At 37.5% G+C, this 15,533-nt stretch overlaps 1 protein-coding gene across 18 annotated transcripts in view; it reads right to left on the bottom strand.

Annotated features, from left to right (window-relative positions):
- The window catches only part of CACNA1D (calcium voltage-gated channel subunit alpha1 D), a 189,317-nt gene that overhangs the window by 119,540 nt on the left and 54,244 nt on the right, over window positions 1-15,533 (bottom strand). For all 18 annotated transcript variants that reach the window (XM_062610644.1, XM_062610656.1, XM_062610661.1 and 15 more), the window contains exon 4: window positions 3,114-3,253. In XM_062610644.1, coding sequence (XP_062466628.1) covers window positions 3,114-3,253 — 140 coding nt within the window. The remainder of the gene's footprint in view (window positions 1-3,113; window positions 3,254-15,533) is intronic.

Genomic DNA, 15,533 nt, shown 5'->3' with positions numbered 1-15,533 from the left:
CTTCCTTCTGGTTGGGATGCAACACTCCTGAGCTTGTAGCAGGTGATCCTTGAATATCAACCAACAGGTTGGTCCCCCCTGCCCTCTAGGGCTGTATCCCATGGAACCTTCCTAAGCAGGTTCAAAGTCAGAGGCCAAAGTCTGCTCTGTTGAAGTCCAGGGCAGTGAGCTTGCTGCACGCTCTTCTCACTGTCCTGAGGATCTCAAATTCAAGCATCTCATGATCGCTGCATCCAAGGCTGCCCTGGAGCATCACATTTCCAACGAGCCCTTCCCTGTTGGTGAGCACGAGGTCAAGCATGGCACCTCTCCTTGTCGGCTCCTCTATTACTTGCAGAAGGAAGTTGTCTTCCACACAATCGAGGAACCTCCTGGACTGCTTGTGCTGGGCCGTACCATCCTTCCAACAGATGTCAGGGTGGTTGAAGTCACCCATGAGAACAAGGCCCTGTGAGTGTGAGGCTTTTCCTATCTGTCTATGGAGTGCTTCATCCACAGGTTCTCCTTGATCAGGCGGTCTGTAACAGATCCCCACAGTAATGTCTCCCATTGCTGTTCTCCCTTTAACCCTGACCCACAAACTCTCTGTGGACTGCTCACCTGTCCCCAGACAGAGTTCCATACTCTCCAGCCTATCCCTAACATAAAGGGCAACTCCCCCTCCCCGCCTGCCAGGCCTGTCTTTTCTTAAGAGCCTGTAACCTTCCATTTTAAGACTCCAATCACAGGAGCCACCCCACCATGTTTAGAGCCATCTACCACCCATAGACGTGCACACATCTCTAATTCCTCGTTTGCTCCCCATGCTACGGGCATTTGTACAGAGGCATCTGAGCCGAGCTCCAAATGAAGCTGGCTCATTGGCCGGAGCAGCTGGGATACCTCTACATTGCTCCAAGCATTTATTATAGGTTCTGGCAACTGACTGGGTGTGTTGGAACAGAATGATGCCCCCCTCCCCCATAATTCTAAGAAAGGGAGCAACCTCTATGATTTCAGTGACTACTGATGCTTTAAAGGTAGATGTGATTTAAAGGACTTCTGAATCAAGCTCCAGCTTAAGAGAAGCTGCTTTCAGCCTGTCATCATTCAGAAAATTAAAGGGCTATAGGCATAGGAAGGTGCTATGAAAGCTTTCTCTACCAGGACCTTATTCTTTCACAAAAAGCAATGGAAATTATGTGGAATAGCATGCAGACAAGTAGTAGATTGCTCTGAAAGTAATTCATACTTTGTTAGGAAGTGACAAAGATGGGAGAAACCCACACTGACGGCTACGTCTACAGCTTTATCATTTTATGTCTATCCTATAAAGACATTGAGGCAGAAATCCAATGATCTCCCTTGTTAAAATTGACATTTATTTTCCTGAACAGTTTATGAAAGTTTAAATGCCAAATTTGATGTTGTGGAAAGAAGTCTGTATACATGCTTCCCTTCTGCTAGTAGAGATTTCATTTGGTGTAATTTATGTGTTTGGACTGCTACAGTTTCTGCTGAAAAAGCAAATAAAATTTCATCTAATACATTCAATACAGGACACATGGCAGCTCTTCAAAGCCATTAAAATACCTGATGAAATTTCACAATGAAACTAGGCAAACAGAATCAGATCCAGAAGTGATTCCATATCCACCTTGGGTTATATACAAAAATCAATTTTCACTGGGCTTTTAAGCATTAATTAAAGAAATGGACTAATGCTTGCTTATTTGCTTATGTGGGTTGTGCTGTTCTTAAAAGAAGAACATTGCTCACAGAGTGCAGGAACAAAAATATTGCTCATTTTTGTCAGTGCCTGACATGTTATGAAAGGTCCATCTTGTCTTCCAGTTACACTGGTGACAACCTACACAATAGTTTATAATCCAAAACTTTCAGTTTTGAGCTAGGATTTACATCTTAGTGTGATATTTTAAGTATTTCATAAGATGTAGTGCTTTTTATTTTGTATTTTGCACAGATTCAGTGGGAGCATTTGACCTAACTAGATTTAGCTTCCAATAATGAGCGTTTTATGAGTTAATGGAAATTTTTTTAGTTATCATGTATTTAGGACAGAGCCAAAGATAGAGGTCATGTTAATTAGACTGCTCCAGGGCTACTGTAACTCCATGGTCTTGACAAAAGGGAAGAGGTCTGTTCAAGTGACTGCCTGGCAAGAGAATAGAGCTCTTGTGTGTGATAGTCCCCACACCTGCCCACCAAGCTTCCCCTTCAGGCACAGAGGCCAATCTGTTGAGAATGACCTGACCTGATGAAGGACCTATTTATATAGAAATTTTAGTCCTGGACCAAAACTGCCTGAATGCCAAGCAACCGGCCCAAATACAATCTCTTCAATAACATTTACTCTCAGAAGCATATAGTTGGGCATTCATAATACTGACCCAAATTTAATAATGCTTTGCCATAAATTCCTTTACTTTGTCTCTTTTTCTATTCCCTTCATGTAATGATATGAGTTAAGGGCCTTTCCAATTACAGGCAACCCTTGATATAGTTTCAACTTAAAAGTGAAATCAGACTTGCACAATGCATGACAATGTCTTCCTTGCAAGCCAGCCACAGCATACAAAGTTATATGTTGATAATGGTCTCTGTGTTCTACACAAGAAAAAAAAAGTTTGCTTGTTAACAAAATTTTTTTTAACTGAACAGGCTGCCCAAGGAAGTGGTGAATGCTCCATCCCTGGCAGTGTTCAAGGCCAGGTTCTCCCAGACATCTTTGTAGAATAGATGAACTCCTCATAACCACAGCATAGGGATAAATGAATAAAAGGAATAAGTATGTATGGACCTAAACAGATCAACCCTTATCATATGGAAAGACATCAGGAGTTCACCTTGGAAAAAAATCAAATGGAAAAGATTTTGCAAAGCAACAACCAAGGAAAATTTCTGGCACAACTCAGAATTCCTGAGAACTTTCAAGGCTGTTGCACATAGCTTTGAAAACTTTTAGGACTTTGTCTTGAATTTTTCACTCAGTTCATTCTTTTACTCCAGAAGAACAAAACTCAAGCGTAGGCCATTACTCACAGTCAAACAGGCCTACATCTACCTCACCGTAACGATTTAAATCTTTCTGTAATGAAGGATAAATTACTTACCCTACTACTACTATTACAAAATCCAATAAATTCCATCCATTTCTAACATACGCATTGGGGTGTAATAATAATCCATATGCTATAATCTTCAAAAATGTTTCAACTGTAAAAATTATCAGGAAGGCATATTCTACTTTTTCCTGTAGAAGACAAAAAAAAAGTACAATGAACGACAACATAATTTGACGGCTCTTTTACCAGTTAGAATTTGCAGAAAGTGGGTAAGTTGTATTGATAAGGACTAAAGAGATGCAATATTTCATGTCAATTTATTTTACAGGCTTTAACTGCATGGTACTTAATGACAGCTGTACTGACAAGGTTGTAATTACATAATTACATGCTATTTCCCTGTTTTCACATTCTGTGAAAGAGGCTCCGTTTCTGCAACCATGTAAGTATACTGTACCTTTGCTTAATCAAATAGTCCCATCCAAGTCAACAGGATTCTTTGCATTCATTAAAACCAGAAAATGCTGTAGAACAGGACCCTGGACTATCCTTAGAACATATGCTATGATATACTTCCATTGTTTCAGCCTTTATTTAATTAAGACCCTGAGTTCTACCTAGTAAGAGAGTTTGAGACAGTGTTATCCCATATTAAAGAGATTCAAAATGTTGTAAGCTATTTAGCAAGGTCTTCATTTCACACTATCTTGCAACTTTTTCATTTTGATGTGAAAGTTTACATTGACTACTTCTTCCTTCTACATCACCAGATTTTCTTTAGATCACCCTAATATGCTTGAAGAACTTTAAAGTTAGTACATCACCACCTTGTATCATTGAAGCTCCAACTTCAGATTTGTTTCAATGCTTTTCTAAAAACATTATTAATTAATTTTCCCAACATTCTTATTTAAAAGAGAGCTATACATTAAATGTCTTCTTGCTAATTGGATAATATTTTTGTGGCTTGCTTCTATAGTCATAGCATATTTGATTTGAATAAATTGCAAGCCACTGCTACAAAACCAGGTCAGTTAACACATTTGTTCTTTATACTTTCAGAAATTATCATTTCATGTAATACTTTGCTTAGTTACCTGTTGCTATGCAAGCACTAGAGTCAAGAATAAGACACTTTCTTTTAATTTGTACAGGAACGCATAATCACAAAAATTAAAAATAAATGCAAAACTATAAACGCATAATTGCTCACAATGTTGATCATATGGACTATATGCTCAATAAGGATTACAGTCTTCTAACTATGATATATACTCAAATATAGCTCAGACATTACACACAGAACTATGTATCTGTTATTTGTTACACAGCTTCCACATGCAACCAAATAAAACCAAACCTCAATCATTTGTAATTTAAATAAAGATCTTTATATTCTCATGTGCAACATCTTTAATTTGGCAAACTAGATTTCTCTTCCCCATGACAATGCCATTTAGGATTATGCATAGGATGTGTTTTATCCATTTATAACTCTGACACCCGTGACTTAATAAATATAGAGGCTTAGCAATGAACTACAGCCTCCTCTCCAGGCCTTCATCCCCAGTAAGCAGCACCCTTGGATCACCATGAGAGGTAAGACTTTTTCTCAGTGCAAAGCAAGGATTCCTGGACCTCCTCTGTTCAGGTCCGTCCCATACTCCTGCCCTTCTCTTCTGCTTTGAGTACACTACATAAACACTGTAGAGCTTCACCCAAGGCAGCTTCTCTTCAGCTGTGTTATATCTTGCCTGGTATCGTCCAGCCCAGTGAAACTGATGGACATCTTCCTTCTCCTCATACTTCCTAACTCTTCTTTCAAAATTGCCCCTTCCACTTACCTCTTAATTTATCACCAGTAAACTGGAAAAAAAAATTACTGGATAATAAAAGCAAAGTGACGTCATGAAAGAAACAGTAAAAAAGATTGGGTTTGGTTTGTGCACCAAAAGCCATCAGATTTATTTGGCTAGAGCGCACCACATACATTACAATAATATGAATTATCAGCATTCCTGAGAAAGATACTGCAAAAATGCCTAAATTCAAGGAAATCCTATGATGCACACACTTCACAGTAACAGCTATTTTTGTCTTCCTGCATATAACTAAGTCTGTAGCTTGGATATAGAAAGATAAATAATGTAAGACAACACAAAGAAGACAAAAATATTTTGGTTGGCATTTGCTCTAAGCAAAATATACTTCAAAATCATAGTAGTAAAAGAAAAGGTGAGACAAAAAAAGTTTTATATATGCAAAGTTTCAACAGCTTCTTTACATAAATGGAACACAGGACACAGGAGTGGATGGCAACTGCTGGGTCACTGTGTCCAGTGTCCTGTTACTACAGTCAAATATGTAATTTAATTCCACTCATCAAACTACCAGATTCCATCCTAAAAAGCATCTTTGTCCTTCACTGCTTCCCATAAAAGAATGTTCCAATGCTCTTCTGCTATAGGGGCTAGGCAATCCTATTCTTAGTGTAACTTGCTTAATGTTTATGTGCCCTTGAAGTTCATTTTAATGTGACTGTTCAAATTCAACAACTCTACCTTATCACTTATCATCCATCTTTTAAAATAATATTGGTCTTGTTCCAGCTTATTTTATTCTCTTTTATGGAAATGGGATTGTTTCTTATTTCCTAAATAGTACTGCAAACAATCTCTTAAAACAATATGGGATGTAAGACAAGCTCATTTTTTAAACCCAGTGGTGGGCTTAAGGTCAGTGTGTTCACTTAGCAGATGGATCGTAATAAACCTTGACAGCTGGACCAACAGAAGCCATGTGAATCTCAGCAAGAAAGTATGTCAAGTTCTGCACCATCAGGTTAAATAATGCCACACCAATATGGGCTGAGAAAGGACCTCCAAGTCATAGTGGGCATCAAGTTAAATATGTGCTCATCTGCAATCAGACAAATTCCGTATTGGACTGTATTAGGAGCACCACGGTGACCAGATAGCAGGAAATTATCTGCCTCTACTCAGTGCCATGAGGCTGCAGCACTACTACAGTTTTGGGTCTCTTAGTTCAAATAGCGTGTTGAGAAAGTGCAGACTCTAGTGAAGGAAAGATCTCCTGTTCAGCAAAGAGAAGGCTAAGAGAAGGTTTAGCAGTAGACTACTATTACTTGAAAGGGGACGTGTTAAAAAGACTGTGAAGCCAAACACCAAGTAGCAGTACATGGTAAAACAAGGGGGAAAAGCCACAAGCTGCAGGTCTGTAGGTTCACCGGATGTTAAGATTAACTTCTGTATCAGAAGGGTAGTGCCAAACAGGAACATGCAAGTAAGAAGTTTTGAAGATGCAGCTAGGCAAAGGTGTAGCTGACCTGATCTAGCACTGGTGACACTCCTAGGCACTGAAGGACTAGGTAACCTCCAGAGGTTTCTCCCAGTTAACAATTCTGTAATTCCTATTACTATCATATGATTCTGATAATTCCTATGTGATCATTGTCATCAAGTGCTTCAGGACACGTACAAGCACTTACCCCCAGTACACATTCAACATGCAAAAGGCCCTCATTCTACTGAATGTTGAACACGGGGAAGTTTACCTTCCTTTCTGTCAAAGAATGGAAATGTTTCCTTCCATCCTTGTTCCTTTTATATAGGATTTACATCCTTGTTGTAAAGCATATATATTCCTGGTTCCAGAATTTGCCCCTAAAAACATATATGCATAATGGATACAAGACAGAATGAAGAATGATGGTATTAATGGAGCCAATGGCACAGGGGAAAGACACTTTGTAACAATAACCACTGGGCAATCCAAGAGCCACAATTTCCTGAAAACCCTGAGAAAAGGAACACATACTTCTATACATCTACAACCAGAGACACCCATTATTTCCCAGTGTTTCATTTTTCCTCTCTTCCTCTTTTCCTTCCTTCCTTTTTCTTTCAAGTTCCCACCCAATTTTTAACACTCCTCTCAAATCACGACTTGTGACTTCCCCAGGGGCCAGACGAATGATTTGGCCCAGTAGTTACCGATAATCACAGCACAGGCTGTGCTTTCTTTACAGGCTGTTTTTTGTGGTGGGTTTTTTTTTCATTTTTTCTTTTTTTTTTTTCCCCTCTCTTTTAATAAGTAGGCAGCCAGCAGATGTTCTAACACGAACTGCGAAGTTAACAACCTGCTCACCCTCAGGAAGAACTGGCAGTCCCTTCTCACACTTTGGCAACTTCTTGCCAGTCACTTAGAGACATCACTTTTTGCCTCTGGCAACTGAAATACATCTGTAGGTGACGCATCACCTACATGTCCTGATCTTAAAGAACCATTACTCAAGAGCAAATATAGTTTAATGTATCATAACATTTTCAGTTATTACTGGAAGAGTTGCAGAGGTCAGGCTGCTGTGTAAAAATAAACCTAAAGCTGTAAGAGACAAATTAAAAATACAGACTGAAGACTGCAGTTCTAACAGTTTGTGATGCACCCATTTATCCTTCATTTCTCTACAGAGGAGAAAACTGCAAATCTTGTTTCATTCAGATTAGTTGAGATCTTTAACTGAATACTTCATTTCATTAAAAATGGAAGTAGGAACACTAAGAAAAAAGACAACCAACCAAAGAAAGAAGGGAATACCTAAAAGTGCCTGCCTGAAAACCAAAATATTCATTAAAAGACACTGAGAAGACAATTTTGGTTCTAAGAAATTGCACAGACTAAATTACAATTATTTATATTATCACAATAGAAATTGTATATATGTTCTAATATCTATTAATGCATTTATTTCTATATTGCAGCACAAATGTAGCAAAGAAAAATGACCGGTGTAAATCAAAAGAAGATATGAAGCACAAAAATCTGTGTTACTACGGATCCAATTCTACGGCTGTATAGATTAACAGTAGTTTCTTCACTGATTTGATACCACACAGAGCTACATCCTTCCCCTTTACAGGCAGCTGTCCCTGAAAGGCTGTCTCACACTTTTGTCAATGTTGCTTAAAATCTCCAAGTCTCAGCAAATTTTTTCTGAATATACGATGCAACAACAGACTGATAAGACGCACTGCCTTTCTGATAGAGTCCAATGATCTCCACTTTGATACTGACCATGGAGTACAAAACAAAGCTACCGTTACACACTGAGTTTCAGTGAAGTCATTAGACCTTCCTTCTCTCCAAAAATAATTTACATTTGCTTTCTTATTTTAAGTAAATCAGCTTAGCAGAAACCCTGTTGCTCAGGAAGAAGTCTTTTTTCCCCTCAACCCTAGCCAGATGGTGTACATTAGTCACCATTTATTATCTTCATATTTTTAAAATCTCTGAAAGAAATATGCAAAGCTCTGCCACATGCACCAAAACTCTGCATTTAACTTAGAATGTCTCACAGGGTAACTGTTTCAAAAATAAAAAGTAATTAATTTGCAAAACCTTAATCTATTGCACTATATAATTAAGTCTTCTCATATCAATTTCTACTCCCTGGGCACCAGAGATCAGATTTTTTTCTTAACTGGGCAAATACATGTAGATTACTCTGGATGCAAAAATTATCAGGGTAGAAACTGCTTAGCAGATAAAGTGACTAAATTTAAGCAAAGGAACCAAACCTTCTGCACATATACAACCTCAGACATACACAAACCCAGATACTTCGACATTCTTGATTTAGGACTAACAATCGTAGGCTATTAAATTAGATGTGTGACTGATACCTTGACAACATACAACGCCATTTACCTTTTTAACATACAGCAATTCTTTCAAACTCTGCCACTGGGAAAACACAGCATTTATAAAAACAGAAAAGTAACTGAGTCTTGAATTTCAAAACACAGTAATTTTGGTTTTCAGTCCATATACCTGCACTGCCCCGAAAAATCTGTGAGCTGCACAGTAATACTAAGAAAGGAAAATAAATCTATTTATTCCCACACATGGAACATGTTATAGCAGTTTCCCAATATACAGAATGAACAAAAAGGAAATCCACATACCTGTCAGAAAACAGTACTAGAGCTTTACTTTTTTGTCTGTTTTTAAAGCTGATGAAATTTTAATTCCTAGATTAGACATGGAAATTATTCTCCCTTTATCAGAAGAATTAGAAATATTTATCACTCAAAAATTTGGTGATAACTTTTGGATTAACTATGTCTTTAGATACATGACAGCAAACAAGGGGGGGAGAGTTTGCAAAGCGATGTTTTGAGGATTTGTGTTCTGATCAATTCAATTAAATTATGTTGTGTCTTCCTGATCAGTCCTGATCCACATGAGGGAACACGAGTACTGCTCTCAACTACGTCAGACATAAGCTTTACTTTTCTTATAAATGCACTTTGCTTTTTGACAGAGGAGCTCTGCAGAAATTTTAGAAAATATAATTACCTTCCCATAATTGTACTTCTTTAATACAGACATTGGCCAATAAACATTGTTTCCACACTTCACATGCACATGATGCTCCATTTTATGTATGACCAGCAACGTACCCTCACCTTATATTGCTCCCAGGACACCCTGATTCCCACACCTCTATTTAAAAGGCACCCCCATCAATATATATGTGCTAAAGAAAGATGTTTTACAAAGGTGTGGACAAAGATCTGGTTAGTTCTTTCCAAAATTCAGAAATACTGAAGGGATTAGTGGAAAAAGTACTGATATGGCTAAGCTGCTTTCATATATTAACTTTTCATATGTCTTTATGCATTCAGAAGCCTGTTTTGTGAAACTCTGAGAATGCATTTCCTAACCCTTATGATAGTATCCAGCAGTCAGATCCAAGCACATTCTGGAATTTACAAAAGTAACTACTCCAAAAAGCGTACAAAATTTAGTTTTAGCTGTGAAAGTCTGGAATAATAAAACTGGAATGAATACATTCCCTCACACATAAAACCCAGGCAACTCTGGGCAGGAAGTACCTCCAGCCTTCTGAGGCTCTTTATAGGAGGACCACCACCATACTACCGTCAATCCAGAATCTGGCAGCATTAGAATCTGGAATTCTATGATAGCAAGGTTGATATTTAAAGTCAACACCAAATGCAAACTCCAGAGTTAGGAGCAGAACTAAGTAGGTGCTACACACCATAAACATCCTTAAACCACTTTTATATAAAACTGAAGAGACTTCACGTTCCTAGTACCACTGCCAAGCAACCTATCTCACTCACAGGATTTTCCCTGCTCTCAACAGTACAAAAAAATCTTTTCATCCCATTTGAACTGTGAATTCACAATCACTTGGTATAGCCCCAATTAACAACACTTCCACCCTCTAGATCTCAAGCAGGTATATATGCTTGCATGAAAAGAATCTGCAATAGGACATCTCAAATACTGAGGCACAGCAAATGACCAAAATGGATGTGCAAGCTATATACTGAAGTGCAATTAACACTAAGTGTAATTAAGTTTCTTTAAGTCCCTTTTTTAATCAAGGTAGTCTGAAGTAGCATTTGAATAACTTATATCACTAAAACTTTATCTCAACCTTCAAAGACTTTTAGGTAGCAGTAATGCCTATACTTTCATAGGACAGATTCTGGCAGCCAGAGACAGATGAATAAGCAGATCACTTTGATTACTTTTTTTCATTATTTCCTTCGATCACTTCCTCTAAATGCACTGTAGACCTACATTTCTAATGTGACTTCTTCTCATATTTTTAATCATGCAATTTCCACTTTACCTTGTAAATAACACCTTGTAGTTAAACACCTCAGCTCTGTAAATGAACATCTGTGCAAGACAGGAAGATGTTGCATCCAAATTACAAATTTTTATACTAATTACAAGCATCTGTGTGGATCCATGCTGGGCTTGCTCATGTAAAAGGTCTAGTTAATACATATGCTAAAGACGCATTCTCTATTCATAAAATTAAATAGAAAAACGACACATTCTTTGTCTATATTTTTCCTAGGCTATTTAAGCAGAACTCTCTGCTCTCTCACAGGTAATGCAGAGCTTTGCACAGTGAAAGCTGGGTGGAAACAACAGGTATATCCATCTGTAAGTACATTATTAAACACACTGTTCACACTCTCTTGCATATGGTTACAGAGACACAGGCTATCTTAGTTTCATATTGTTCTGAAGGAACAAGGTAAAGGGCATGATTTTGGAAATTTGCTCATAATTGACTAAAACTGTAACAGGCCCCCCCACATTTACCATCTACTGAAAAATAATCAACAAGGGACAATGAACCAATCACTCAGCAATGACTGTGTATACCAGCAAGGTGTGAAAGGCAAGTTGTAGAAATGCTAATAGGCAGCAACATGTGAGTTTCAATCCTAAATCCATACAACTCCTATTAAAGATCGAGCACAGTATGCCAAAGAATCTGAATTACACAAGAGAAAGTAGGCCAAGTAAGCAATAAAGAATATAACTGGAACAGAATCCAAATTGTATTGGGTACCTTTCTGCCACCCTCTAATTAATGATATTCAGGAAAATAAGGTCAGCAAAATAAGGTAAGAGAATATTTATGCATACTGTCACATTATTTTACTTTACATGGCTGACTAGCATTAGTGTCAAGGGATGAATTAAACCTGCATCTAGTCATAAAACAGCATTAATGTTAAATATATTTTGTTACTTGCTAGCAGGTTTATTTATTTGTAAAAGAGCAGGTTTTGGCAGAAACTCAGGGGTGAGGATGCTACTTGGTGTAAGACACTCCAGTGAACATCGTCAAATGCTCTGGGAGCTTATAAACCAAGAGAATTTGCTAATCCCTATAAATTCACCTCTGACCATGCAGAAAGCCACAAGCAGAAAATAGAGAGAAGTATTGGTAGCAGTAAATCCTCTACTTTTTTTTTTTTAAATACATGTTGGGACTTGGAAAACTTTCAAATATTACATGACTAATAATGAGCCCACTTGTTGTGTTCAAGTGTTTCTTAGATACAGACTTACCAGAGCATTCAAGGAGAAACTAAAAAAAAAGGACAAGGTGGGTAAAAATAAATAAAAATCTCCAAAAGCAAAAATACATTATTTTTTCTTAAATTATTTATTTCCTTAAATAATTTTTTTCCCTTGAAACTGAAAAATTCCACACTCAAATCTCACCCCTTACATCAAACTAATTCATCTCAGCATGTCAATATGAAACATACAAGAAAAAACAAACAAACAAACTGCTCTAAAAATACTCCTGGGTGTGAAATTTCCTTTTTTTTCTGTGAGCAAATACACATCTTGCTAACTGTATTTACAAAATAAATATTGATATGATACATACATTCCTTTTAAACTGTCACAAAAACATAGTCAACCTATTCAGGTGCTACTACAATAGCTTTGATTTAAACCTATCTACTTTTTCCTATGTCCATTTTCTGGATTGCTTCACAGTTTTCCAACCTGTTTATTTAATCCTTTGACTAACACAATTCTAAGACGTGTGAAAGACTGGCTTTCTTTAGCAGTCAATGGGCCCTTTGTGCTCAGCTTTTACACAGGTGAGCTTGCTAAAGCAAAAGTCTACCCTGACAGTCAAAGTATTTTCTGGGAGAAAGATCATGGAAGCTTTCTGCAGGTCGCTCTGCAGGAATCCCAAATTAAAAGGAAGTGAGAAGACCAAAAAGGTAACGTTTTTGTGGGCTCTATAATGTTCCAGTGCCATGCTTCAAGAAAGCCAAGGCCTTTCTGTAAAAAAAAAAAACAACTGAAAACAATATGGAGAACAGACTGGTTGTGTAGTTGTGTTCTGCACTGATAGTGCTGGCTGGGAAACAAAACATCGACATACTCATTGAGTAGGTGGATTTTGTGTAGATTTCTCCATCTGACTGCAAATCCAATTTCCACTTTCATTACAAAAGAACTGAGAATTGTTTCATAACAGTACGTTACTCATCCATTTGTCAGATACATGACTACAGTAGCTCTTTGCCTCTGTCAGTTTGAAAACCTACCCAATGGGACAGCCTGGTTTTCTAAATACCTTTTGCAAGACAGAAACTATGATAGGAGCTACGTACTACACCCATGGTCTACTATTGCCTCCTGCAAGACAGCAAGATCAAGAAAAGAACATTTTCTTCAAATCCTCTGCTTTTTAGGAGCAGCCAAGTTCCATGACAAAGACTGGATCTTCTGTAGGAGGACCAACTACAGAATTAAAGTGTTATTAAAAAAAAATAAAAAATTGACAGGAGTTTTTAAAAGTACTACCAGTATTTAAGTCCCTCATATCGGGATAACAATATTGAGAAATTTGATCAGAGAAATATCTATTTAGCTCTGAGGTTTGTTTCTTGGTTAATATTTCCTAACGTCAGACCATCACTAGAATTTCATACAGAGGGTACCAAATGCAATACATGATGTGGATGTGACTTCTATACTGAGGAGAAGGTATGATTTGGTAAATAATGTTTGAAAGATCTAACGCCTTTCTGGTAAGAACACGCTAGATGCTCTATCCTCTCTTTGGATTTTTTTTCTTGTAGAAAGAATCTCTTTACTTAGATACATGTTCATTTACATTTGTTAGTAACATGCAGTACTGAACTATAAAAGATAACAGTCAAGTCCAGGGAGAATGCATTCCTCATGAGTAGCCAACCTGCCAGAGCATTAGAAGTCAGAGCATGAAAATGTCAACAGAAATGATGTTAATGAAATTAATTTTCAACTACAGGAGAGGGCAGGAGAGATTACTCCTTGTAGACGCTGTTCAGAACAACAGTGTAAAGAACAGCAAACACGCTTTTATCCAAACTGACAGGAGAATGGCCTGCAATATCCATGAAAATACTGGAGCACAATCCTCGGTTGTCTCTGATTGCTAAACAAGTTCTTAGTTCTCTTCTCCCAGGGTGGTTTTTGAACCAAATGGTTGAAGTGTCTATTTAATAAAAGCTTTTCCACTGATAAATGACTTTGTTATGAAATAATATCTTGTAGTAAATTTCAGATATTCAAAATCTAATTTGGCTGCAGAAATTGGTATTTCTGTACAATTAAATGCACGGAGATTTCCACTTTTTGTGCCCATTAAGTATTTCAAAGCGAAGACCTCTATAATTCTTACAACTCAAAGAGAAGGCTCAATGAACATAAGAACATTTTTGTTACACACTTGAGGGTCAGAGACTGCTCTGGCTGCTCCATAACCAAGTAAATGCAGATTTCTAGAGAAAATACAATGCCATGATAGTGTTCAACGAGAGCCCTTTGCTCCCTGAAGTAAAAGGACGGAAGCTTGGATACGCATTGCAAACACAGAACACAAGGAGAAGAATTAAAAGGTGGAACGGCTCCCTGTAAATATAACTAAATCTAAAGGAGCTCTCAGAAAAAGTAAGAAAACAGCACTGCTAAAATGCTGATTTGTCCCCAGCCCACAAACAAGATTGGTGAATCCCTGTTTTGACTTCAGCTGTGCTCAGGTACAACACTGCTCCACTAGTCTGAAAATACTTCAATCAATGAAAACATATTTAGCTGGGTTCTAATAATAGCACCATCATGAAGCCTTACTCTTTTCTTCATTCTAAACACATTCTACAACAGTGAAGTGTTCAACAAAAGTAACAATAAGTGTACTAATTTTGAAAGAAAGAAACACATGGAATGCTGGAGAGTCATTGCTAAAGGATCAGGAAAACTTGGCATAATAAAAGCAAAACTAAGGTTGAAAAAATATTTTTTTATTCACTTTCAGCAATCAGATGAAACCTTACTGTTAAAAACCTTCAACTTCTGATAGAAAGGAAAACACAAGTCTCTACCTGCCCTGAAGCCAAATCTCTTTCTTCTCTACAGATGAATCAGTTTTCCTTTTATCTTGTGGAATGTTACTAACATTAGTTAGTGCCCCTCCAGTGCCTGCTACAATTACAGTTCCAGATTCTGCAAACAACTATGCATGGAGGATTTTTAATCACATAATATTAAAGGCAGTATGCAGTACTCAAAGATCTCAAACACTTCAAAGTGCATCCTTGTTAATTTCAAAGTTACTACATAAAATAGTTTTCTTTCTTTCATTCCTATACCATTTAGCAGCCCAGGATATGAGTTCAGGTTTTTAATTTATTTCATTTTCCACTTCACACAGAACAGGAAGATTATACTGTTATTATTCCCACCAGAACTGCATCTCAGCCTTTTTCAATTTATTGCCTTATCTAGGTTATCAGTTTTGATTTCCAGAGAAATCACTGTCCACAACAATATGTTCATAAGTGGTCTGTCACTGTTTCAAGTTCACCTACATTGTCACTACAAGAGTGTTTGAGTATACCAGCGCCTGTTTTTTCTGCACCTATAGAGCTGTTCTGCAGATAATGCAAAATGTCACAATCCCTGTGCCTCTCTCCCACCTATTCAGTGAGATAGCCCCTAAAGCATATTTTCAAATTGTGCTCTTGGAAGTAATTACAGGAAACAAGAGTTGTTACTTACAAGTATGATTTTCTCCAAGAGCATTAGAGTTTCTAC

The sequence above is a fragment of the Pezoporus occidentalis genome, unplaced genomic scaffold (genome assembly GCF_034315485.1).
Source record: "Pezoporus occidentalis ecotype Australia unplaced genomic scaffold, CSIRO_AGI_Poc_V1 ctg149, whole genome shotgun sequence".
In the NCBI taxonomy this organism is placed as follows: domain Eukaryota; kingdom Metazoa; phylum Chordata; class Aves; order Psittaciformes; family Psittacidae; genus Pezoporus; species Pezoporus occidentalis.
The sequence above is the reverse complement of the archived record's forward strand: the minus strand, read 5'-3'. Positions and strand labels throughout refer to the sequence as shown.